Source organism: Rhea pennata, chromosome 2, assembly GCF_028389875.1.
Source record: "Rhea pennata isolate bPtePen1 chromosome 2, bPtePen1.pri, whole genome shotgun sequence".
Classification (NCBI taxonomy): domain Eukaryota; kingdom Metazoa; phylum Chordata; class Aves; order Rheiformes; family Rheidae; genus Rhea; species Rhea pennata.
The window spans coordinates 20,098,879-20,121,690 of record NC_084664.1 but is presented as its reverse complement, the minus strand read 5'-3'; the positions used below and the strand labels follow the sequence as shown (position 1 = coordinate 20,121,690).

The following is a 22,812-nucleotide window of genomic DNA, read 5'->3' as shown; positions in this document are numbered from 1 at the left end:
GGTAGCACATCACCTTTGCAAATGCTCTGTCAGTACCACTGAGGGCAATGTCATCATATGTGCATTTAGGAAAGCAAGAACACAAGTGTTTTTGCATGCAAATACTGGACTTATTTTCCTTAAAAACAATCTATAATGGCTGCAAGTAAATGACTTGACAGGATTTCTTTTTCCTTGAACAAATTAGTGTATGTGTTATGGCTTATGGCTGCAGCAATAATTCAATTTTAAGCTGATCTCTTTGTCTCTCAGAAAGAAGTGATTGAAATCTGTCAGGCTTGTCTTTTTATGACCCTCTCTGTGCACTGCTAATTTTAGTGCTGTCTTTAACAGAACACAGAGCTGAGTTTTATGTTTTCATATTCAGATGATAAAAGAGTCAAGAGACTTGACAAGTTGTAATGGCTTTCTTTCCTGGTTTCTTTTACTGGTGCAAACTTCAGAATTCCTCTGTCTTCATCACCATATAATCAGGTGCTTTACACATTACTTTTTTACACTAAAGTACCACTATTTAGCTACACACTACTTTTATTCAGTAAAGTATGACTATTTCAGTCTTTTGTATGTTTTGTTTTTTTAATTGAGCGACCGCTAACTGGGAACAGACTAGTGCTGCAGGCCAGATAAAAGAGGTTTGCCCTCTCGATGATAAGCGTTTCCCAGATCAAGACTCAGGCCGGGAAGAGCTATGACACATGAGAAACAAGCGTGAGCAGCCGACGTGATGACCCTGAAACAGAATCAAAGGCAGGAGGGCAGCTGCGGGGCGCTCGGCACGCAGGATCCAGCTCCCGCAGCGCCGAGGCCGGAGCCGCTGCAGCGGGGCAGGCTCCGGGCGTCGGGCCCGCAGGCCTCCGAGGCAGAACGGGCTCGAAGCACCAGGCCGTGCGGGCGGCACGCTACAGCGCGACTGCGCACGGTTTGTAGCGCACCGCCTCGCGCCTAGCCTGGCCCAGCCATCTTCCTCCGGGGTCAGCTATCCCGCTCTGAGACTGGCGGACGGAGCCTGGCTCCCACGTTTCTTTCACACCGGTATTTCACGATTCTAGCCGAGAGCTACCGGAACGCGATGGGCCGACACAGGGCACAAGCACCGGGCCAAGGCGCAGCGCCAGCGCTGCCGAGTGCGCGGCCCGGGCAGGCGCCCGGAGCGCGGGCCAGAGGCAGCAGCGGGCTCCCGCCAGCCGGGCCCGCGGGGGCGCCGCTAACCCCACGCCGCGGCCGCGCGGCCTCCCCGCCGCGGCCTGGGGCCGGGGCCGGAGCCGGCGGCCGGGCCCGCGGCCGCCCCCGCCGCAGGGGCGGAGCCGCCGGGCGCGGCGCGGCGCTGCGACATGGCGGCGCGCGGCGTGCGCGCGCTGCTCGTGAGGTGCCTCCGCGGCCGCCTGGCGCCGCCGCTCAGCCGAGGCCGCGGCGGGGCCGACGGCGGCGGCGGCTCAGGTAGCCCCTGCGGGAGGGGAGGCGGCGGGCCGGGGCCGGGGCCGGGGCCGGGGCCGCGGCCGGGTGAAGGCGCGTAGCGCTGGGTGGGAAGGGCGAAGTGAAGCAGAGTAGCGAGCAGAGCGGAGGAAGCGGGTCGGGGCCAGGCTGGCCCGGGAGGGGAGCGTGGGGGTGGTACCGCCGCGTGGGATCGAAGCCAGGCCCCGGGGCCCCGCTCTGGGCACCCCGGGCGCTCCTGCGTGGAAGGAGGAAGGTGGAAGGGTTAGGAAGCGTTACTTTTAGATGGTGGTGTGTGGAAAATTGATCTCCGTAGGGAATTCAGGAGGTAGGTGCATCAGTTTAACTGGTAGAGATGATATTATGGTTTTCAAAATGCTTTTTTTCCCTCCAGTATCATCTCTAGAGTCAGATGTACATCATTCAAGGGCTGGTTTTATTTTACAGATTACCTTGTCTGGATGGACATCAGTGTGGAAGTTGTTTTCCACCTCAAACTTTTGGATACCTTCTGTTAAGAAGGACTGAAACTACTTGTTCCATTCTACTTGTTGTTTTTTTCTGTTATTTGGGCCAATCCCATATGATCATAAATCACTTTCACAGCGTATGCAGACTCAGTGGGCTTTACTGGGTATCATACACAGCGTTGTATGACTTAATGCTGTTCTGTTCTCTCCCGCTGCTTAAGTGTGGATCGAAGAGGGGATCTCTCAGAGGATCCAAGTTAAAACAGTGTCAGAAATAACGCACATTATATTTCTATATCCAGTCAAAGATGCAGGCTCTCTGACTAAACAAGCTGAAAGAATTTTTGCTACAGACTGGAAAAAAAAATTGACTCCAGAGCAGTTCTATGTTACAAGACAAAAAGGAACTGAACCGGTAAGCAAAAGAGGTGATGCTTTCCAAGGTTAAGCCAGCCTCATTCTCTGCTGGCATAAAGTTTTCTTTGGGAGAGTTCTCATCACTCAGTTGTTTCATAGGTTCCCCTACCTTCCTGTGGAAGGCTAGTGTATTGAAGGCTCAGTGTATTGAACTGGCTGGAATTTGTTCTGACCCAGACTGGTTTGCAAATGAAAAAACATTCTTCATTCTTTTTAGTTTTCTCTGGAATTACTTTATTGCCAGAAAAAAAAGTTCAAAACCTAAGCAAGTCACCTCTTGACTTCTCTGTAGCAATAATGGAGAGTTTTCCAATGGGAAGAAGATTGTATCTTTCCTGTAGTCTCTTTTTTCTGCCTTTAAACCTTATTTAGATTAACTATATAATATGGAGGAGCCTGATTATCCCACATGTGCCAGCCCACGCACTCATCTTGTCCCTGCACTTTCTTTCATTTTCTAATTGAGGCCATGTAACCTTGGGTAGAGTGCTGGAGTTCCTTAACCAGGAATCAGGGGATCTGTGCAGCTGAATATGTGCCATGGGATTCAGCCATGTGAGCTGTGTGCAAATCTTTATCTGTAAAGTAAGGATCTTAATTCCAGACTACCCAGGGAAGAGGAAAGTTCCTTTGCAGTTCCTTGTGGAACTCTGTACAAGAGAATTGATTGTTGGGATCCTGCACATTGCACAAGTTCCTGAAAGATCGTGACTGTAGCCCTAGTACCTGGATGATTTATGCATCTGACTAGTCTCGAAGTTTCTGAGGGCAGGAGGTAGTCTTCACTCTTAATCCGAAGGCATCCTCTACTTCATTTCTTTAGGCTGCTAATGTTTATTCTTTAAAGCCCCCCTGTGAAGCCTTCTTTTTATGTTTTTTTTTCTTCTGTTTTGAATCTGATTCCTACATGCTTTTTCCAGATGGTGAGTTTTTAAAGACACACATTATTAACTTCACTTCTTTCTTTTTTCTTTTTTTTCTTTTTTAAAAAAAAAGCCTTTCAGTGGAATCTATCTGAATAACACAGAATCAGGAATATACTACTGTGTATGCTGCGATGCCCCACTATTCAGGTAACATCTTTTATTTTTCACAGCATCCTTAAAATGCCATGAGGTGCTATGTCTTTTCTTTGGAGGAATGGCAAGCTTAGGTCACAAAAACAATCTTTTGGTGCCAGAGTGCTGTGTTCTATATATGAGTTTTCCAAGATACTTGTGGCGGTACAGGTACATAGTAGCTTTTCTTTCTTGAACAGAAAAGGGTCTCCAGTGGTCTGGTGACAGTTGTTACAGTAGGGATTCTGCATTTTTCTCATGCCACATGCAGTCTCCTTTTTGGTTGATAATAAGTCTCTATTTAGGTGGTCTCTTAACCCACAGGCTGCCACAAAGTATGTGTGTCTGTGGGTAAGTATCACTGTGTGTTTGCTGTGTTCCGTACCCTTCCATAGTCATCTGTTGTTGTTCAGGATTCTGGGCTAGAGAGCAGTCTGGTCTGCCTTAGTATAGCTGCTATTATGTTGTTGTTTGCTGGGTCCTCTGTTGATTTGGAGCTAAGACTTTCTCTTCACCCCCATCCTTTTTTTGTGCCCTAAATTAAATTCCAGTCTTTTTGCCTCTTCAGTTATATCTACTTTTAAAAAGACTTCACAATACTATATATTTTGCAACTTTGTTAAAGTCTAAGTAAAAGGAAATAGAGTGCCTCAAAGTAGGATATGCACATGGTGTTCTGCTCTCTATATCTGAACCAGAAAAGACAGTTCCTCCTATTTTTGATCTAGAAAATAGCCTTTGTATATTTCCAACTGAGAGCTCAATGGAGTATGGCTAACATGCCCATTTCGTAAGTATTTTAAAGAATGTATCATGGATTAGAACTTCAAATAGGAAGCTGAAGAACAGTATGCATAGAAAGTAAGAGGAGGGGAGAAATGTAATGCCTATATTAACAACAACAACAACAAAAAAAACAGAAACTAAGCAATTAAGATTGTAGCCTGGTAATTGTGAATAGACAGTTTTTCTTCGGTCAAGTATGGAGAACCATGTTATACAAGCAAATATTTGCTTAAAGATAGGTATTTCTGTAGAGGTTTGCTAATAAACAATTTTAAATAAAATAATTTCAGAAGGTACTGTGGCATTGCAGAATACTCTGAAGATGAATACAAAATCTAAAAAAAAAAAACCCTCTAGAGAAATTTTAAATTATCAAGCTGTGGAAGAGTTGATATTTCCTCAATTTAGGTGTTCTTTATATTGGACAATAGTTATAGTTAGGCCAACATGAAGAGAATGAGTACTGAAGTAAAGAGAATTGCTTTAGCTACTGAACTAATGACAAAATAACAATATAATCAAACAGTCATGCTGCATTTTGCAGTATCCTGCTGTAGGAGAATAGAGGTACTTTTGTTTGAAGCATAAAATAATACTAAACCAAAAAGATTGATGTGGGAAAAATAACATTATATAAAAAAAAAATCTGTTAAGAAAAATGAAAATTACTGAATGTTCAAAAATGGGCTGAAAATATTTTTTCCTTGGATGCATTATGTTATGAAGGACACTAACAATCAGAAAAAATGACATTTGTTAAGAGATTGATTCGTCATGTTTATTTTCCAGTGCATTAAAATGTCCTTTCTTTTTCAAATACATTAGAACATTAGCTACAGGTAAACATGAAGCTCCTTTCTCTCTAAGTATACATGTGTATTTATATATTTATACCATAATTTATTATGGTACACTAATTTGAAAGGGTTAGAAATACATGGAACAAAAAGCTAACCTTTGTAGATAGCAAATTGTGTGCTTTAATGAAATCTCAAACCTTCAGCAAATCATAAACCTACAGCTGAGATTCATACAGCAAAAAGCACTTTTTAGAATTATCTGGATTCCATCCAGGACCACTGAAATAGAGATCAAAGTAAATGACATATGCGGGAGGAATGGTGTGTCGAAGGCTAATCTAATGCATGTGTTTAGGGAAAGTCCATTTATCCATAAATTAAGTGGTGAAATACTTCAAAGAACAAATATGATCTTGAACAGCAGTATTTTGAGGTACTAAAATGTTTCTATTAGGGAATCTAAGTAATATTCCCGTTAGTAAAACCACACAGAAACAATTTCTCTTGAGAGCTTGTTTAACAGCTCAGAAGATTGATCCTTTAGCAGTGGAAAACATCTCCAATAAACTTAAGCATTTTGAGCTCCATGTAAGGGACAGAGTCAGTCTCGAACAGATGCAAAACCCACACTGTGTTACAATAGAAAGACTTTTCTTGACTTCACTGGATTTCAGAGAGGATCTTTATGTGGCTTGTCTGTATTTGTGTAAACAGAAGGACCCTTGGGTCAGTAAATGAAGAATTCCAGTTGAAATCGTTTTAAAATAAAAAATAACAGAAATATATGTTAGGAAAGTTCAGAAGTGGTGTCTGGATATTTATGTTAACCCAGATTATTGCTTGGGAATCTGTACCCAGTAGACATAGTAGCATGGATGGCGGAGAGCCCTCTTTGCTTGGAAAAAAATAGGACCGGATCCCCAGATGTCATCTTATGCATATGGAGAATCTGCAAACTGAAGTTGCTTTGCTGTGGCCTGCCTCTATACTATGTCTTATTTCTTCCTAGTTTTATAATGGGGTAGAGGCAGGAGAGCATTTCTAATGTGTCCTAATGGATTAGACAATAGCCCATCTGAAAGCGATCCCTTGGAGATGTTGTTTGCAGTTCCTCTTTTATTTCCATAGTTATATTGCACATAGAAAGTCATATACAATTAATTATAAAATGCATGCTGTAATACTTGTCTAGTTTGGAGTATTACATTTTTTTAAGCTTTTTGACCAGCATGTTTATTTTGTCTTTCTAAAAGATACCGTAACTAAGATTTTCATTTTTCTTTTTTTTTCCACTGTATTAATATCCCACTAAAATATACCTGGTTCTCTTCACTAAATGTTTTGCTTTAAGTTATATATTGAATCATGTAACAGTCCCTTTTATGATTAAAGTTATCAGTGGTGTTAATGTCTCTATCTACCACTAGGTGCCAGTAAGAGCACTGATTTTTGTAAACTGAGAGAGAGAGAGAGAGGCTAAAACATGGAAAATCTGAGGGAAACTTGTGGTTGGTTGTTCTTCAGGCCATTTGTCTTAATGGTATGTGAGCTTACTAATGAGCAAGTCTGTCTTCATGTCTTGTCCTTAAAGTCATAGTAAGTCACCGTACTATAGAAAAGAGTACTTCTCACTGTTAAAATCTTAGAGGAGGGCTTTTTACATTTCTGTATGGTACATCCTGGAAATATGTACATTGGAAATATAATTTACAATACACTGAGTTTTAATATGCAACTAAACTGGATTGATAAGCTTGTATATTAAGAGAAGGTACCCACAGGTCAACGGTCTGTAGTATTTTTAGCTAGTGGGTGTGGTTATTTCTTGGGAAAGGTAGATCTCTGTGCTATGAGAATTTTTCATTGGTTGATTGAAGTTTTGGACAAAACTCTATTTGATTTACCAAACTGTTTTGATGACTGTGTTACTTTGCAATCTGTAAGCAGAAACCATCATCATACACGAACCAGGCTCAGTGGGCCACCTCTCCATATTCATTCTGCTTTTTGTTGTTGCTGGTTTTTTCCTTCCTGTAAACTCTGTTCTCTGGGGTTCTGCTGTATTGTGCCAAGCTTTGAACTGCAACTTTGAAAATGTAACTCAGCTACCAATGTACTCAGATGCCAGGAAGACCTTTTTTCAAGCTTTATCAAATGCTGTACTATCAGTGAAATAGAAATGATGAGGCAAAAGCTCCTATTGTGGGCTGATCAAGAAAACAAAGTTCCAGCACAGTTTGATGCCAGTGAGAAACTTTCTACTGTACTAAATATTACTAAAAGCTGTACAAGATGGGGATGAAGAAAGAAGCCAATGTTGTTGCTAAAAGCAGTTTTTGTAACGTCTGTGGTCTTAAATAACAAGAATATCTGTTTTCCCTTGTAGTTCAGAAAAGAAGTACAATTCTGGGACTGGATGGCCTTCATTTTCTGAGGCTTATGGTACTTGTGGCAGAGATGAAAGTAATACCAATATCCTGAGACGACCAGATAACTCATTGGGATCAACAAGAACTGAAGTCATCTGCAAACAGGTATATTTATTTTGAAGGTGATGCCCAAGATCACCAAGGATCCAATTCTTAACAAATATATCTTATTTGTGTCCATGAATGAATCCACCCAAATATAGTAGTGAGAATTATTAGATCATTGAAAACACTGTGTTTCACTTCTTGGGATCAGATATATCAGTAAAGTTCTAAGTATCAAATGTAGACAGTTGGTTTTGGATCAAGAAAGTGATGTGACTGAGGAGAGCATCCTTATTTAAGTACAGCCGAGGATTTGGATAGAATTTGGATAGAAAATTTATTCAGAGGACCTCAAGTGAAATGCAGTATGTGACAACAAACAATAGGAAGGAATTCCCAGATTTAGTCCACTCATTTGCTCCATCACAGGATCAGTGCTTCCTGATACAGTTCTACTAAAGGTTTGCTTAAACTGTTCTTAAAGTACCAATGATAGACTCCACAACCTCATTAGATAATCAGTTCTAATGCTCATGTGTTCCTACTATTAGAAAGATTAGATACTGAGGAACAGAACCTAAGTTTTGACTTCCTCTTGTCTGTTTGTTTGGAGGCTGATATTTACACACTGGCCAAAAGTGCTTGCTCAAGAATTTATTCTAGTCTTGTCTCTCCCAGAGTCACCTACCCATGCAATTCAACACTGGATTCATCACTTTTTTTTCTTTCTTTCTTTTTTTTTTTTTTTTTTGTATATATTCAGGATAGCACATATCCCAATGCTATGTACAAGTGACCAGATTGAGTATAGTTGTCACTAAATGTCACAAATTGTATCCCAATTATAGGTCTCCTTTATAAATATGCAGTTAATTCCTTACACTGTATTATACATTCTCCTGTGTGTTGTCATCTCCAATGTAGATCTGTCATGTACCTTCTAATGTGTTAACCTTTTATGCTAACTCCATGATCTAGCCGCAGTCAGTAAAATCCCATGTTTACTTCATGCCATGTCTTTAAATGCCACTCCTGAACATTCCTGGTTTATACACCTACCATGTACAGTGCCACCGATAGACAGTAGATCTGTCACACACATATCCACCATACTCTTCACCTCCTTCAGATGTTCAGATACAAATATTACCTACATATATATGTTTTTAGGCCTTCCCAGTATACAGATCTCTAAACTGATCACAAACTAACCTATCTCGTAATGGGTTTATGTTTCGAGTCCTTTTCAGTCATTTTTTAAAGCATTACACAAATGTCCATCTTGCAGAGAAGCATCTTTAGACACTCTGTATATCTGCTCAACTGTCATTCTTAGAAGATTCTCCTGTTAAGATCTGCAAACTGACCATTTTCCTTGTGAGTTTTATTCTGGTCTCAAAATGTGTCCTCTGAAAGAAGAAAGTCCCTTCAGGACTTCAGGTTTGATAACTCATGAGGAAAGGTGAGAAAGATTTTCTTTTCAGTGGTCAGCCTTAACTTAACAGGTGGAACAGCACTGCAGAAAATGCAATCACAGAATGGCTGGGGTTGAAAGGGACCTCTAGAGATCATATAGTCCAACGCCCCTGCTCAAGCAGGATCACCTAAAGCACATTGCACAGGTTCACATCCCCGTGGGTTTTGAATATCTCTAGAGAAGGAGACTCCACAACTCTCTGGGCAACCTGTTCAGTGCTCTGTCACTCTCACAATAAGGAAGTTGAAGTTTTTCTTGACATTCAGGTGGAATTTCCTGTGTTTCAGTTTGTGCCTATTGCTTCTTGTCTTGTCACTAGACGCCACTGAAAAGAGTGGCCCCATTCTCTTGACACCCTCCATTAAGGTATTTCTAGATATTGATAAGATCCCATCTCAATCGTCTCTTCTCCAGGCTAAGCAGGCCCAGCTCTCGCAGCCTTTCCTCATAAGAGAGATGCCCCAGTCCTCCAATAATCTTTGTAGCCCTACACTGCACTCTCCAGTAGTGCCATGTCTCTTTTGTCCTGGGGAGCCCAGAATTGGACATTGTACTGCAGATGTGGCCTCACCAAGGCTGAGTAGAGGGGAGGGTGACCTTCTTCCACCTGCTCGCAATACTCTTCCTAGTGCACCCCAGGATACCATTGGGCTTATTGGCTTCAGGGGCACATTGCTGGCTCATGGTTAACTTGTCTACCAGGACTCCCAGTTCCTTCTCTGCAGAGCTACAAATGCTGTTGTCTTCAGGCTGGAGAGAGGTGTCTCTAAGAAGCTAATGCTGAAGACAGTTCTTTCTGTTGCAGTGCAATGCGCATCTAGGCCATGTGTTTGATGATGGTCCTGCACCTTCTGGGCAGAGATTTTGTATCAACAGTGTTTCATTAAACTTCAGACCAGGCTCCAGTCAGTAAGAAATGGATCTTCAGGGCTTACAGAGCTTCCTTTTACTATTCATACAACAAGCTTGTGAAGAACAATCATATTTTTAAATAGAACTCAAATTTGAGTTCCTTATGCTGTTGCAGTTTTTCTTTTCAGCTGTTATCAGTGTTGATAAAATACGTATCTTTGATACATGTTTGGCAGTCTGCCTTTTCGTGGTTAATGTGATGTAAGCATTGATGTTTACTGCATTTTTTTTTTAATTTAAAGATGTCTGTGTGATATTCCATAGATAAATAATCAGCAACATTAACTGTATTGAGAACGTTGAAATGAAATGCTTTCTTGAAGCTGACTTTTAACATTTTAAGTTCAGATAGGCAAAGACATTTAGTTGTAACACCCAGAAATACAGTTACACATGCTGATCATGCCAGAGCTTATACTTCCATATATTGAGTTAATCCTACCTTTTAAAGAGAAGCAAAAATAACATAAATCTCCAAACAAGGTTTGAGAGTTTGGGCTTTTTTTTCTCTCTGATCTGAGAGAAGTTTAGCCACATCAGTGATTTTCTGTGAATCCATAAAAGAAAATTCTGAAGTAATGCCTAATTAAAAATATACCAGGAAACAGAACCAGTGGAGAAAAGGAGTCTTTCTTCTCTTAAATCAGTGACTTTGATTCCATATCCAATAGCAGACCTGAAATAGGATTTGCTTGAGGAACTTCGTATTAGAGAAATATTATTATAACAGTGTAATGATCTGTGTAATATCTCTCCAGACTTCTGTTATCACTTGCATACTTCAGAATCTGAAAAGAAAAATGCCTGTGTAGTTTTACGTATATGGGGGTAAAAAAAAAACATTAAAAAATGTTCAATAAAATGATCCTTTTCTTGAAAACATGCCTGGTTTGTTCATCCTTGTCCAAGTTTGTAAATACTTTTATACTGTTCCAAGCGTTGTCAACATGGTTTGCTATAACAGGAAAATAAATCATACGTGTGTTAAATTGAGCTTTCCTGCTTTTGGATTTTTTTTTTTTCACAGAAAATAATCTTTGAGACAGAACATCAACTTCACTAAATGGACTGGCTTTAAATGCTTCCCTGCTGAGAGTTACTAGGCAACATCTTACTTGGTTTCACCTATAACAGGCTGTTTCCATTCTCCCTATTCTGGTTGCCTAAGTAATAAAAAAAGGTGTGTTCATTTACTTGGTGTTCTGTGGCCTAAGTTAGTCTTAAAACTGTTTAATGTCTTTTAGAAAGTGGATCTTTAGTGCACTGAGTTTACTTTTGCTTTTAATTTTGTGTCTTGGAGCTCTGCAGCATTTTACTCCCCTGCACTTTCAAATGGAGAATTGTACTATTTCCTAGCTTTATATAAAGATCTATTTATACAAACGTAGTGATGGCCACAGTCAACCTAAACCAGCATGGCATGAAGGCCATCAGAGGTGTGAAGCAGTGTGAATAAACATTTTTTGCTACTGATCTTACATGGTGACAGTAACGTTGTGTCATTAGATGCATCTGCTAATGGAAATAGTGTGCTGCTTGCTGCATCCGTGCTGCATCATGCATGATGCCTTTGCATCATCTGCCACTATGGCCTGCCTGCAGTGGCCAGGATGTGCGTGCCCAACCTGCTCAGGTCTCTTGGCCCCAGAAATCTGAGCAGGACGAATGTAACCTGCACCCTGATTTACTTCCATTTGCAGCTTGTTGGGTTTCTTTCTCTGAAGACCTATTGCACAACTGTTAGGAAGGTTTGGGGAGGTACTTACAGGTATGGTTTAGTCAGGTAAGCCCTCCTCTTTCCTCAGTGTTCACATCAGGAGAGGTTTGTTGCAGAAAGGAGAGTGGCCAGAAAGTGTGAAAGCAGGTCGCTGTGGGCTGCTGCATTCAGCAAGGTGCTGATAGGCAAGACAGCACCTGCCTGAGTGCAACACTTCTAGGCTTGGATACAAACTGAAATGCTTCCTAGTCTCTGCAGACTTCATCCTGAAGTGCAGCAGGGTATATCCTGTTAATGTGGAGTTGGATTTGATCTGCATAGGTTTACACCAGGGTAAAAACAGTAGTTTTAATCTTCCCTCAAATTTCCTAAGTTTTCCTTAAGCCATGAATAGTCTTTTTGTGAAGAAAAATGCTCTCTTTTAGAACAGTGTAAGTAGGAAAGGAACTGCCAAAATAAACATTCATCTGTCACTGCTGTCCAGATCTCAGTGACACCTTCTGAGGATAAGAGACTGAATGCTGTTCAGACAGAAAAGGCTCTGGATCTGGAAAACCAGTATCCATGCAGAGACTTGTGTGCAAACTGCACTCAGTTTAATTCCTTGGATGTAAATGGTTGTTGGAGACCAGTCTTTAGTGAACTGGCAAGCTTATGACTGACTGAGGAAGACTATTGAGCAGAAAGTATTTATTCTGCACCTATGAACATCATAGTACCCAACTGGGCATTTGACTTAAGAAACAGTGGTGCCTGCTCACTCATACAGAATGACCTGAGAAGAGAGTCCTGTAAGGGTCAGGTTTAGCTTGTCCAGTGTTAATTACAGATATATAAATATATGAACAGACCCATATCTTCAAGGATAATGCCTGGCCTGCAGTATACTGGTATGTCACTGAACTAACAACATAAAGCTTAACCATACTGCCCAGAGAAACTAGGCACTCAAACAAGAGCAATCTTACTCTGTTTAGGGGAAACCTTTTTGAACTAAAAATAGGGAAAAGAGGAAGGTTTTATTTTCACTGTGTGTTTGAAATGGGAGTAATGTCACGTGTATCCTGCAGTTTGGAGTAGCTGTACTGAGATGTATTTGAGTTTTGAGATATTTGTATTTGAGATACTGTATTTGAGATATTGCTGCTTGTGCTGCAGTGGAACACCAAGAGCACTTAGATGGCTTTAGGTATGGGTGTGTACGTATCATTAGAAGAATAGAAGCAATAATTTTGCTCTGTAAGCCAGGCCAGTAATCAGTTTGAAATAAAAAAGCAAAATCAACAAAAACCTCTTATCATTTCCAGCTTTCCCCATTGCTGGTATTTTGCATCCTCTATATTATAGCACAACCATACAAATAAATAACACAGGGTTTGGCAGAAGTAAATGGAGGTGGTAGGTGAGGCAGATATGAATGGGGGAAGTGGGTTCAAACTTTGTGAATTAGCTCTGCTAGTGTTTTTTGGTTTTTTGTTTTTTGGTTTTTTTTTTTTGGCCAATGTCTGGTTCCCCTGTTACACTGTCTGCTATATCAGATACTGGTTGGAACGTCTCTGGTTAGACAGAAATCTTCAGTAGGGTGGTGGGGATAAGACAGGGGCCTCTACTGATTTCTTTTTTCTTATCACTTATAAAAAAATGTTGTGGAGCAAATGATTTATTCTTCAGTAGTCTTATGAAATGGCATATTTGACAGCCTTGTTTTCTATTGCTTTTTGTCTTAGAGTGCAAGATTGGGGATAAGGATCATAGTCATTTGCATATAAGATGATTTTCTCTCAAGCACAGCATTATTATTATTAGGATGCTTATTAATTTGGAGGAGGAGACAAGATCTGCAGGTATGAAAATGTAAGTCATCTGTGTTTTCTCTTTGACCACCTCCCTTTGCTGGCTCTTTATTGAGCACGTATCAGCTCAGACTTCTTATTTTCTGCTTTTAAGATTATCACAGTTGCATCCCACCCTGTGCATTGGCTCATACATACTTAAGGTACTGGCTTATGCTCTGCCAGTAACTCTGCCTTTGTAACTTCTAAGTTACAAAATACCTTTGTGTTTTATCTTGGGCTGCCCCAAAACCAAAGATGATATCCACTTAAGAATCTGCAAGGCCATTTACTTACCCTGATTCTTTCCAGTCTCTTCCTTAAAATTTACATCTGTCAGTATGTATGTACAGCACATCTAAGCAATTGTTGCACTCTGATACCTGCCATAATAGTCTCGCTCTTACCTTGTGCTTCATGCATCCGCTTAGGGTAAGTGTGTGACACTTCTAATCTGTATTTGAGCTGCCTCCTGTGAAGATGTATTTACCCAGACTAGTTTTACATATATAAACAGGCTTGTTGACATTAATGATCCAATTCCCATGTGATATAAAATGTTGGACATTCAGGACCTCTGATTTTAAGCTCTAGGGGGACAGGGAACTTCATCATCTTCCTTGGCTGTGGTACCAACCACAGTAGGACACATCCCAATTAAAGGCCCAAGGCAGCATAATAGCATGAATTGATAAAATTGAAGAAATTATGTCAATAATTAAATGAATCATCATGAAATAGTTATAATAATGGAAACACTATTGACGAGTGTCATATGCTACAAGAGTTTCCCTGTGTACCTGCACTAGCTTTGTTCTTTCATGCCAAATAAAGACCAGTTGCTTAGAATCATAGAATCACAGAATCAGTAAGGTTGGAAGGGACCTCTGAAGATCATCTAGTCCAACCTCCCTGCTCAAGCAGGGTCACCTACAGCATGTTAGACAGGGTTGCGTCCAGGCGGGCCTTGAAGATCTCCAGAGAAGGGAGACTCCACAACGTCTCTGGGCAACCTGTTCCAGTGCTCTGTCACTCTCACAGGGAAGAAATTCCCCCTCACGGTCAGGCGGAACTTCCTGTGCTTCAATTTCTGCCCATTGCCTCTTGTCCTGTCAAATGGGACAACTGAAAAGAGTTTGTCCCCGTCCCCTTGACACCCTCCCTTCAGGTACTTGTACACATTGATAAGATCCCCCCCCCCTCAGTCCTCTCTTCCCCAGGCTGAAGGGGACCAGCTCTTGCAGTCGTTCCTCATAGGGCAGATGCTCCAGCCCTCTGATCATCTTTGTAGCCCTACGCTGGACCCTCTCCAGTAGCTCCATGTCTCTCTTGTACTGGGGAGCCCAGAACTGGACACAGTGCTCGAGATGAGGCCTCCCCAGGGCTGAGCAGAGGGGCAGGATCACCTCCCTCCACCTGCTGGCAACACTCTTCCCAGTGCAGCCCAGGAGACCATTGGCCTTCCTGGCCACAAGGGCACATTGGTGGGTCATGGTCAACTTGTCATCCATGAGCACTCCCAGGTCCTTCTCTGCAGAGCTGCTCTCCAGCAGGTCAGCCCCCAGCCTGTACTGGTGTCTGGGGTTATTTTTCCCTAGGTGCAGGACTCTGCACTTGCCCTTGTTGAACCTCAGGAGGTTCCTCTCTGCCCAGTTCTCCAGCCTATCCAGGTCTCTCTGAATGGCAGCACGGCCCTCAGGTGTGTCAGCCACTCCTCCCAGCCTGGTATCATCAGCAAACTTGCTGAGGAGGCACTCCGTCCCCTCATCCAGGTCACTGATGAAGAAGTTGAACAGGATGGAACCCAGTACTGAGCCGTAGGGGACGCCACTAGCCACAGGCCTCCAACTGGACTGCATGCCACCGATGACGACCCTCTGAGCTCTGCCTTTCAACCAGTTCTCAATCCACTTCACTGTCCACTCATCTAACCCACACTTCCAGAGCTTATCTCGGAGGATGTTATGGGAGACAGTGTCAAAAGCCTTGCTGAAATCAAGGTACACAACATCCACTGTTCTCCCCTCATCTACCCAGCCAGTCATTCCATCATAGAATGCTATCAGATTGGTTAAGCAGGATTTCCCCTTGGTGAACCCATGCTGGCTACTCCTGATCACCTTCTTTCCCTCCATATGCCTGGAGATGACATCCAGAAGGAGTTGTTCCATCACCATTCCAGGGATGGAGGTGAGGCTGACTGGCCTATAGTTGCCTGGGTCCTCCTTCTTGCCCTTCTTGAAGACTGGAGTGACGCTGGCTTTCTTCCAGTCCTCAGGCACCTCTCCAGTTCTCCAGGACTTTTCAAAGACGATGGAGAGCGGCCTGGCAACAACATCTGCCAGCTCCCTCAGTACCCATGGGTGCATCCCATCCAAGCCCATTGATTTGTGGATGTCTAGCCTGCTCAGAAGGTCTCTAATCCTTTCCTCCTGAATCAAAGGAAAGTCTTCCCTTCTCTGGACTTTCTCCCTCACATCCAGGCTCCAGGATTCGTGAGGGCTGCCCTTAGCAGTGAAGACTGAAGCAAAGAAGGCATTGGGTAATTCTGCCTTCTCTGTATCCCTTGTCACCAGGGCCCCTGCCCCATTCAGCAGCAGACCCACATTTTCCCTAGTCCTCCTGTTGCTGCTGATGTATTTGAAGAAGCCCTTCCTGTTGTCCTTGACATCCCTTGCCAGACTCAATTCCAACAGGGCCTTAGCCTTCCTCGCAGCATCTCTACATAGTCTAACTGCTTCTCTGAGATAAAAATATTCTGACAGGCAATTGTAAATTAATGTTCCATCCTTAACCTATGAAAAATATTTTAACATTGCTATATCATTAAATATTTAGTTTCAATGATAATACTTTGTTTTCTCTCATTGTGTTTTTAAATAACTGATTTCAAGCCTTTTTTAGTCTTTATAACATCTCTACAAGGCAAGTAGTTATTCTGTATTTTACCAGGGGAAAAACTGACAAGGAGAATTTGATTTGGTCAAGATTAAATTTTCAGCCAAGCCAACATTAGACTCTGCAAGGCTCCTAATAGTGTCCAGATCTTCACACCCTAAGTTTCTAAAACTGTAGTTGGTACTTAATAAAACTAAGCACACACTTTTCTAGCTATAGTATTAAAATCAAAGCGAGGCCAACTAGAACAATGTTGGTGCATAAACAGCAACGTTTGATCTCTTCAGAGCAAGGGTAGCAAAGACTTGGTTAGGAAACAGGCAGCTGTATTCTCTGACAATGCTGACTATTGCCACACAGTCTAAAATGAACTAATGTTCTTTATGTTCCAAGACAGCTGTAGGTAAAAATGGCACAATGCAGCTTGCTAATAGGAATTTGTTTTCTTGGGAGGTAGCATAGTTTCTTCATAGGCATGGAGTTACCAGGGAGAAACTGCAAGTTACTCTTGTACTACTAGCAGCTTCACCCTGGAATAGCACCACTAGAAATCTTAATGTACGTCACTTTGGCCATACAGCCATAGAACTGTAGTGATGCTCTTCTCTCCGGGACCACAATCCTCATCATTTGGTTTATTTTTCAAGGCTACGGAAACCTAGTTTTATTCTGGTCAGAACAAGAATAAAAGATTTTTCTTAAAGCAAAAGCAGTATTTTGCCATACCAGAACATCGTCAATCTGAGCTTGTTCTGGAGGCAACCTGCATGTGATGCTTGAGAAGGAACTGAAAAAGTCTCAAATGGAGTTTTGCCTTTTTTATGGTTATGAACAGCATAGCGCAGTCTTAGCTAATACTCCTAAGTGTATTTGTATTTTCTGGTCTTCAAATCTGGACCTGTTGTGTTGGAACAGATGAGTCCTACCACCACATGACTGAACTGCCTCTTACTCCATTCACTTAAGAGCTTTTTGCACAGGGCATCAAAGTGTTTTAAAGCCATACGCCTGTGCCTGTTCCACCTCCTCCTTTACCCAAGTGATGAGCAGCAGTAACGCTACACTCACAACATGTAGTGTAATGCTCAGCACCCATCAACCTCATGGACTTCACAGCTCTTGACACATAAATGATGCCCAACCCCAGCCCTTTAAGGCAGTGGTGAGCCACATGTCACAGTATAGGAAGCTGAGGACAGCTGTGGGAAGTGGCTCGCCCACAGTCCCCCGGGGCAGGGCAGGGAAATCTGATTACAGAAAGGGTTCTCAAAAGCTCTCCAAGTGTGAGCTGCTGCCAAAATTCACAAAGGCAAAGTAGTTTAAAAGCAAAGCTCTTTATTGAAGAAGTGCCCAGATTTTTTCAAGACTGAAAGAATCTGTCTCAAGGCAGGTGTGTCCATGGGGACTGGTTTTAGTAGCGCTAAGGAATGTGTGTGGAAGGGATTGGCAGCTTGCCACAGAGCAGAAGAAAGAGAAATTCATGCCCATTATTATTCTCCCTTGTACTGTCTTCTCTTTTGTTTCGGGGTTTTTTTGTTTGTTTGTTTGGGTTTTTTTTCTTGCTCTGTGGTATCCTTCCTCTTTCCTCTTCAGAAATCCCTTTGTCATACCCCCTGGCTGTCTTGCTTGATTGAACCCACCCTCACCTTGGGCCTGAACTCTCTTAGCTTCTACACGCTCAGTCTGCTTCTCTTGGTGCCAGAGAGATGATCAAACACACAGCCACGTGCCTACATCTGAGTTGGCAGCTACCTGCGTGTGCTGGAGGTAAGCGTGGGGATTTTGCTTGAAGGCTCTAGGGAGCTTGGCAGGGCTGTGCTCACCCAGCTCAACTGCCTTTGCTCATGCAGTTTGTCAGCATTTACAAACTAGCTTCCTGAAAAACTGTCAGGGACACAGAAGCAGCCACAGAAATCATAAAAAAAAAAAAAAAAAAAAAAAAGAGTCATCAGGGATGCTTGAGTATCCTGCTTAGTTCTCTAAACAGTTACTGAAGTATGCGAGTAGGCTTGTGAACCAGAGTCAGGTCATCTTTGCCCGGCTGCATTTTTTGAAAGATCGTGGCATTTTATGATAGGAGGAGGAACAGGAAAGGACAGCAAAATGTCAGTCAAAGGCAGCACAAAGGAAGGTGCTGGAGTCAAAGAGGGATAATGAGCTCTAGTGTTTTCCCCTCCAGAAAGAGTCAGTACTGAAGCATCAATGTACAGCTGAGGGTGAGTAGACAATGCAGGTAGAGGAGGGTATACATAGAGGTCAGAGTGAGCTCTCAGGAACGGAGCGGCTGAGATCAATCCTTACTGAAGTGACAGGCTCTTGGGGACAGTTCTGATAGCACCAAGGATACTTCTGCATTTTCTTGGATTACTGAAGGAGAAAGCCTTGTGAAGATCTGAGCGGAGCTTGAAGCAGGTGTTCATGCTTGGGAAGTTTAGGAGCTTGACCGTGCCATTAATCAGTATACCAGGTGCAAAGTGAACCCTCACACATCCACTGCCCCAGGAATGACCCTATTCCCAATCCAGAAAATCTCTGCTCCCTACTTTAGGCTTTACATTACCTCTTAGTCCTGGGCCTCTACTGAATGCACTTGGTATTCACACTTGGGACCATTATGAACAAAGGTCATTAAACCTTGTCATGTACAATATGCCTAGCTGGAATTTCCTTAGGCCCCCAGAGAAGGGGGGCTGGGGAAAGGCCCTCCATGACACTTCTCCTTGGCAATAGTCCAAATAGCCTCTGCCTTTGGGCTTGGTCTGTAAGGGCATTTTCCAAAAACTGATCACACGTAACTTTCTATGACCTTGTAGCCCTTGCTTTACTTTTATGAATGAATCTCTATTAAAAGCAGGGGGTAAATCTATTTTCTTTGTCCCTCTTTCAGTTTACAAATTTGTCTTCTCCTATAGCCAGCTGTTAAAAGATTGGTTCTGCCCCTGCTTTCACCTTTCCTGTTTTATCAGCTAAGACGTCAAACCGAGGGCCTGACCACTTGGTGTTAAAGATCCATGGCTCTTTTTGTAAGGCTGTGGCCTAGCCAACTCTAGACTCTAAATGCTGTCTTGTCTTACAGTTTGAGGTAGCCTCTCACACCCTAAATTGATAGGTGTCTTTTCCCTGAGCAATGAACAGCTTCTATGTCCTAATTCAGGGGTGACAGCAGTTAAGCAACAGGTGAAAGAAACTGTGTATTTCTGACTCATCAGCACTGCTGAGAGGCTTAATATTTAGTTCTTGCAAATTATTTGATATCCATAAATGAAAAGTGTTGTAGAAATGTTTATGATGGCTTATTATTTTGGTTCTGTTGTTATTCTTATTTCTGTTACCCCTTCCCAATTTAGTTTCCTTCTGGCAAGACTGCACCTTCTTGCTCAACACCTGCCTCAAGGATAGGCAAAAACTACCAATAAAAAATGTTACCTAAAACAGAGACAGGTCATGAACTGCTCCAAAGCTGACACAGCAAAACTTCCCCACTCTGTTGATCAAATGATATGTAGCTAAGCCATTGAATACCTCCCCCCAGATAACTAACCCTGATCAGCTGTAATTAGATGTGCTTGTGACTTCCTGGCTTGCTGCAACCACAGTGGTAGCTGCAGGAAGCTATTTGATAGGAAGCCAACAGTCATACTGGCTGGACAAGGAAAAATCAGAATATTTGTTGGGAGCATGGTGGGAGGTTTAGTCTGCGGGTGCTGGAGAGAGAGATGACATGGCCAGGATTATGAAGCTGGGCTGCCATTGCAGCAGGAAGACCTCATGTGGTGGAGCCTTGATATAGGGATTACATGGGGACATAGAATGGAAGAGTGGACATGAAGAAGGTGGTGTTCTGATTGCGAAATACAATGGACACAGGTTTGGGATCTGTTCTATAGAATGGGCAGACGCTTTTGACTGCTTTCAGGGGTAGAGACTGTTTAGACAGTGATTCAAACATACACTTTCAAAAAATCTATTTTAATATTCCAGAATAATCTAACAGTTTTCCCTCAGAACACAGAGTAGCTCACATGGCTGCTCTGCAGTGACCTCTAGGGTAGGTTTGCTTTCAGCTCTACTGCAACTTTAGATCACCTAGAAAAAAAATAGCTTCTCCCAAATAGATGAGATGGATCTCCTTTCTCTTCCAAGACTAGCGTATGCCATTGCCAGTCTCACAGTCTTTCTCCACATAATGCCTTAGGTAGGGCATGTACAGATAGGAGAGGCTTGTTATCTACATTTTGCTGTTGCATCAAAGGAAGTTCCAGATGCTCAACATGGATCTGATCCAGTACTCTTTGAAGTCAATGAAAACCCTCCCATCGACCTCTCATTCAGTCCCCCCCCCCCAGTAGCTCCTTATGCAAATTGTAGTCTATTTTGTGTGACTCTCCAACAAAATCAACATGTTTCTCCCAAGCTTATCCCTTTGTGGAACCTGATACCAAACCTTTCAAAATTCTTGGCTTTCTCTCTGTTCTGAGGAAGCATGACTTGAAAACTGATTAGAGCCATCCAAAGAGGGGGAAGAAGAAGCAAGCCCTGACCCTGCAAACCAGTGGAAGTAGCAATTACTGAAAACTATTATCAACCGACTGCAGTAGGACTGCTCACCTGGGTAACAGCCAGAAGGAATAGGCCTTGGATAGGGACCTGCTGAAAATCAGCCACAATGCAAATAAATGCAGGCCACTTGACAGCAGAAAGTTGTCAGAAAGCCAAAATGGAAAGAGCTATCCAAGCCTAAAATGAAATAATCTGCATTTGCAAAGAAAAAAAAAAGAGAAAAAAAAAGAAGAAAAGGATAGAATTGGAAAACATAAATGTCTCAGAGACCTCAAGGCAAAACTGTTGAAAAATGAGACCAAAACTCACAGTAGATGCTAAAACTAAAAAATGCAGCCCTATTTGTAATGACTAGGATGCAATCCTAATGTTTTACGCTTTTTAAGATAGTCCTTACGCATTCAGATGCCGACGGCCCCTCCCTTACCAATTAAAAATCTGTGATACAGATTAAAGCGATAGGATAATCGCTATCAGCTGCAGATCCGAACGTCTCGTTCGTCACCTCAGCTCGCTGCAGCTGGCTCTCGACCCTGTTTATCCTCAGGGCTATTACCACAGGTTCAAAGAAGGTAGCCGGAGCTGCGTTTGCAGGCTGCCAGCGGCTTGGAGTAAGGGAAGAGTGTGTATTAGTAACAGCACCTTATTTCAAGTTGTTCTGTCACAGCCAGCTCTCCTTTTTTCCGTTACACCTCGCAGACCAGCCGGGGGTGGGGGTGGTTTCTTGCTGTGCCATCAAGGAGCCGGACTTCCAGCTCGCTTCCCCGGCGCTGGCGGCTGCTGACGGGAGGGACGCGGAGCAGGCAGTCACGTCTGTCACTTGTCAGCCCGGGGGCCGGCTTCGCCCGCCGCCGCTGCGGGAGCCGAGGGCTGCCCCGGGCCGGCCGCGCCGAGCGCCGCCACGGGCCGCCCGCCATGACGGGCCGCGCCGCGCCGCGCCACAAGATGGCGGCAGAGAACCGGCGTGCCGCGGGGCCGAGGCGAGGCCTGGCGCCCCGCCGACGCTCGTTTCGCGTTTGGGGAAGAGGGAAACGTTTTTAACGAGAGGCGGTGCTGTTGTGTGTTCGGCGACCAAAAGAAGAGGTTTGTGCCCCAAAGTTCACCTCTTTTCTCCGCAGTTCTCTAGTTAGTCCCTCGAAAGGTGCTGCCTCTGCCCACGTCGCACCAGCGTGGGGCAGCAGCGCGGCTACCCACGCAGGGAGGAAAATGACACTTGGGGGATCATGTTGCCACCCACCAGCAGTGCTTCCTTTCCAAAAGGCGGCCTGCAAAGCAAGCAGGTGGCTGTGCGGAAGCTGCAGCACCGAGTGAAGCGCCTTCCCAGCGCCGCCGGTTTCGGGGGTTCCCAGGGAGCGCTGGCTGCTGGCTGTGGCTCCCTCGGAGCGGCGGGAGGGCTGGGTGCCCAGCGCCTGTGGCAGTAGGGAAAATACTCGGGGCTTTGTAGGCTTCAGCACCAGCTGTAAAACCCTGCTTGCATTTTTGGCTTCAGTACCTCGAAAGAGGTGATTTGAAGCTCAGTGGTTGAAGTTCTCCCAAATGTGGTATGATTCCCTGCTGACCACCTGCAAATTGGTATGCTCCCCTTCGCCTTCCCCTTAAAAGCAAGATGAGATATCCCTGGAATTGGCAGAAGGGGAGCTGTCCTGGAAACAAGTAACGGAATATGATGGCTAGAAAAACCTGGCCACGTTGTGAATTACTGAGATGTCTCTGTTCACAGCCAGCAGAAGCTTACCAGAGTTTGACAGCCAGGTATTCCAGAGCTGCTATCTGAACACAGCGCCTTCAGCAAGGCCTCACCACAAGTTTATTTGCAGTTGGTTTTCTTATCCTCAAAGGTCTCCATTGCATTGACCTCTGGAGTTAAAGACAGAGACCTACCATGCTGTCTGTGTTTTGTCTGCTGGCATTTGGTTGGAAGACAGTAACATTTGACTTGAAATGCAGACAGGCAGAGCTTGAGTGGGGAGGGAGACG

The 22,812-nt window shown here is 43.4% G+C and overlaps 1 protein-coding gene across 1 annotated transcript; it reads left to right on the top strand.

Annotated features, from left to right (window-relative positions):
* Positions 1–1,334: 1,334 nt before the first annotated feature.
* On the top strand, positions 1,335–10,821 carry MSRB2 (methionine sulfoxide reductase B2). The gene is made up of 5 exons (XM_062567602.1): positions 1,335–1,440; positions 2,207–2,319; positions 3,318–3,394; positions 7,352–7,499; positions 9,722–10,821. The coding sequence occupies exons 1-5, from the start codon at positions 1,335–1,337 to the stop codon at positions 9,827–9,829; spliced, it is 552 nt and encodes a 183-aa protein (XP_062423586.1). The 3' UTR covers positions 9,830–10,821.
* The last annotated feature ends 11,991 nt before the right edge of the window (positions 10,822–22,812 follow it).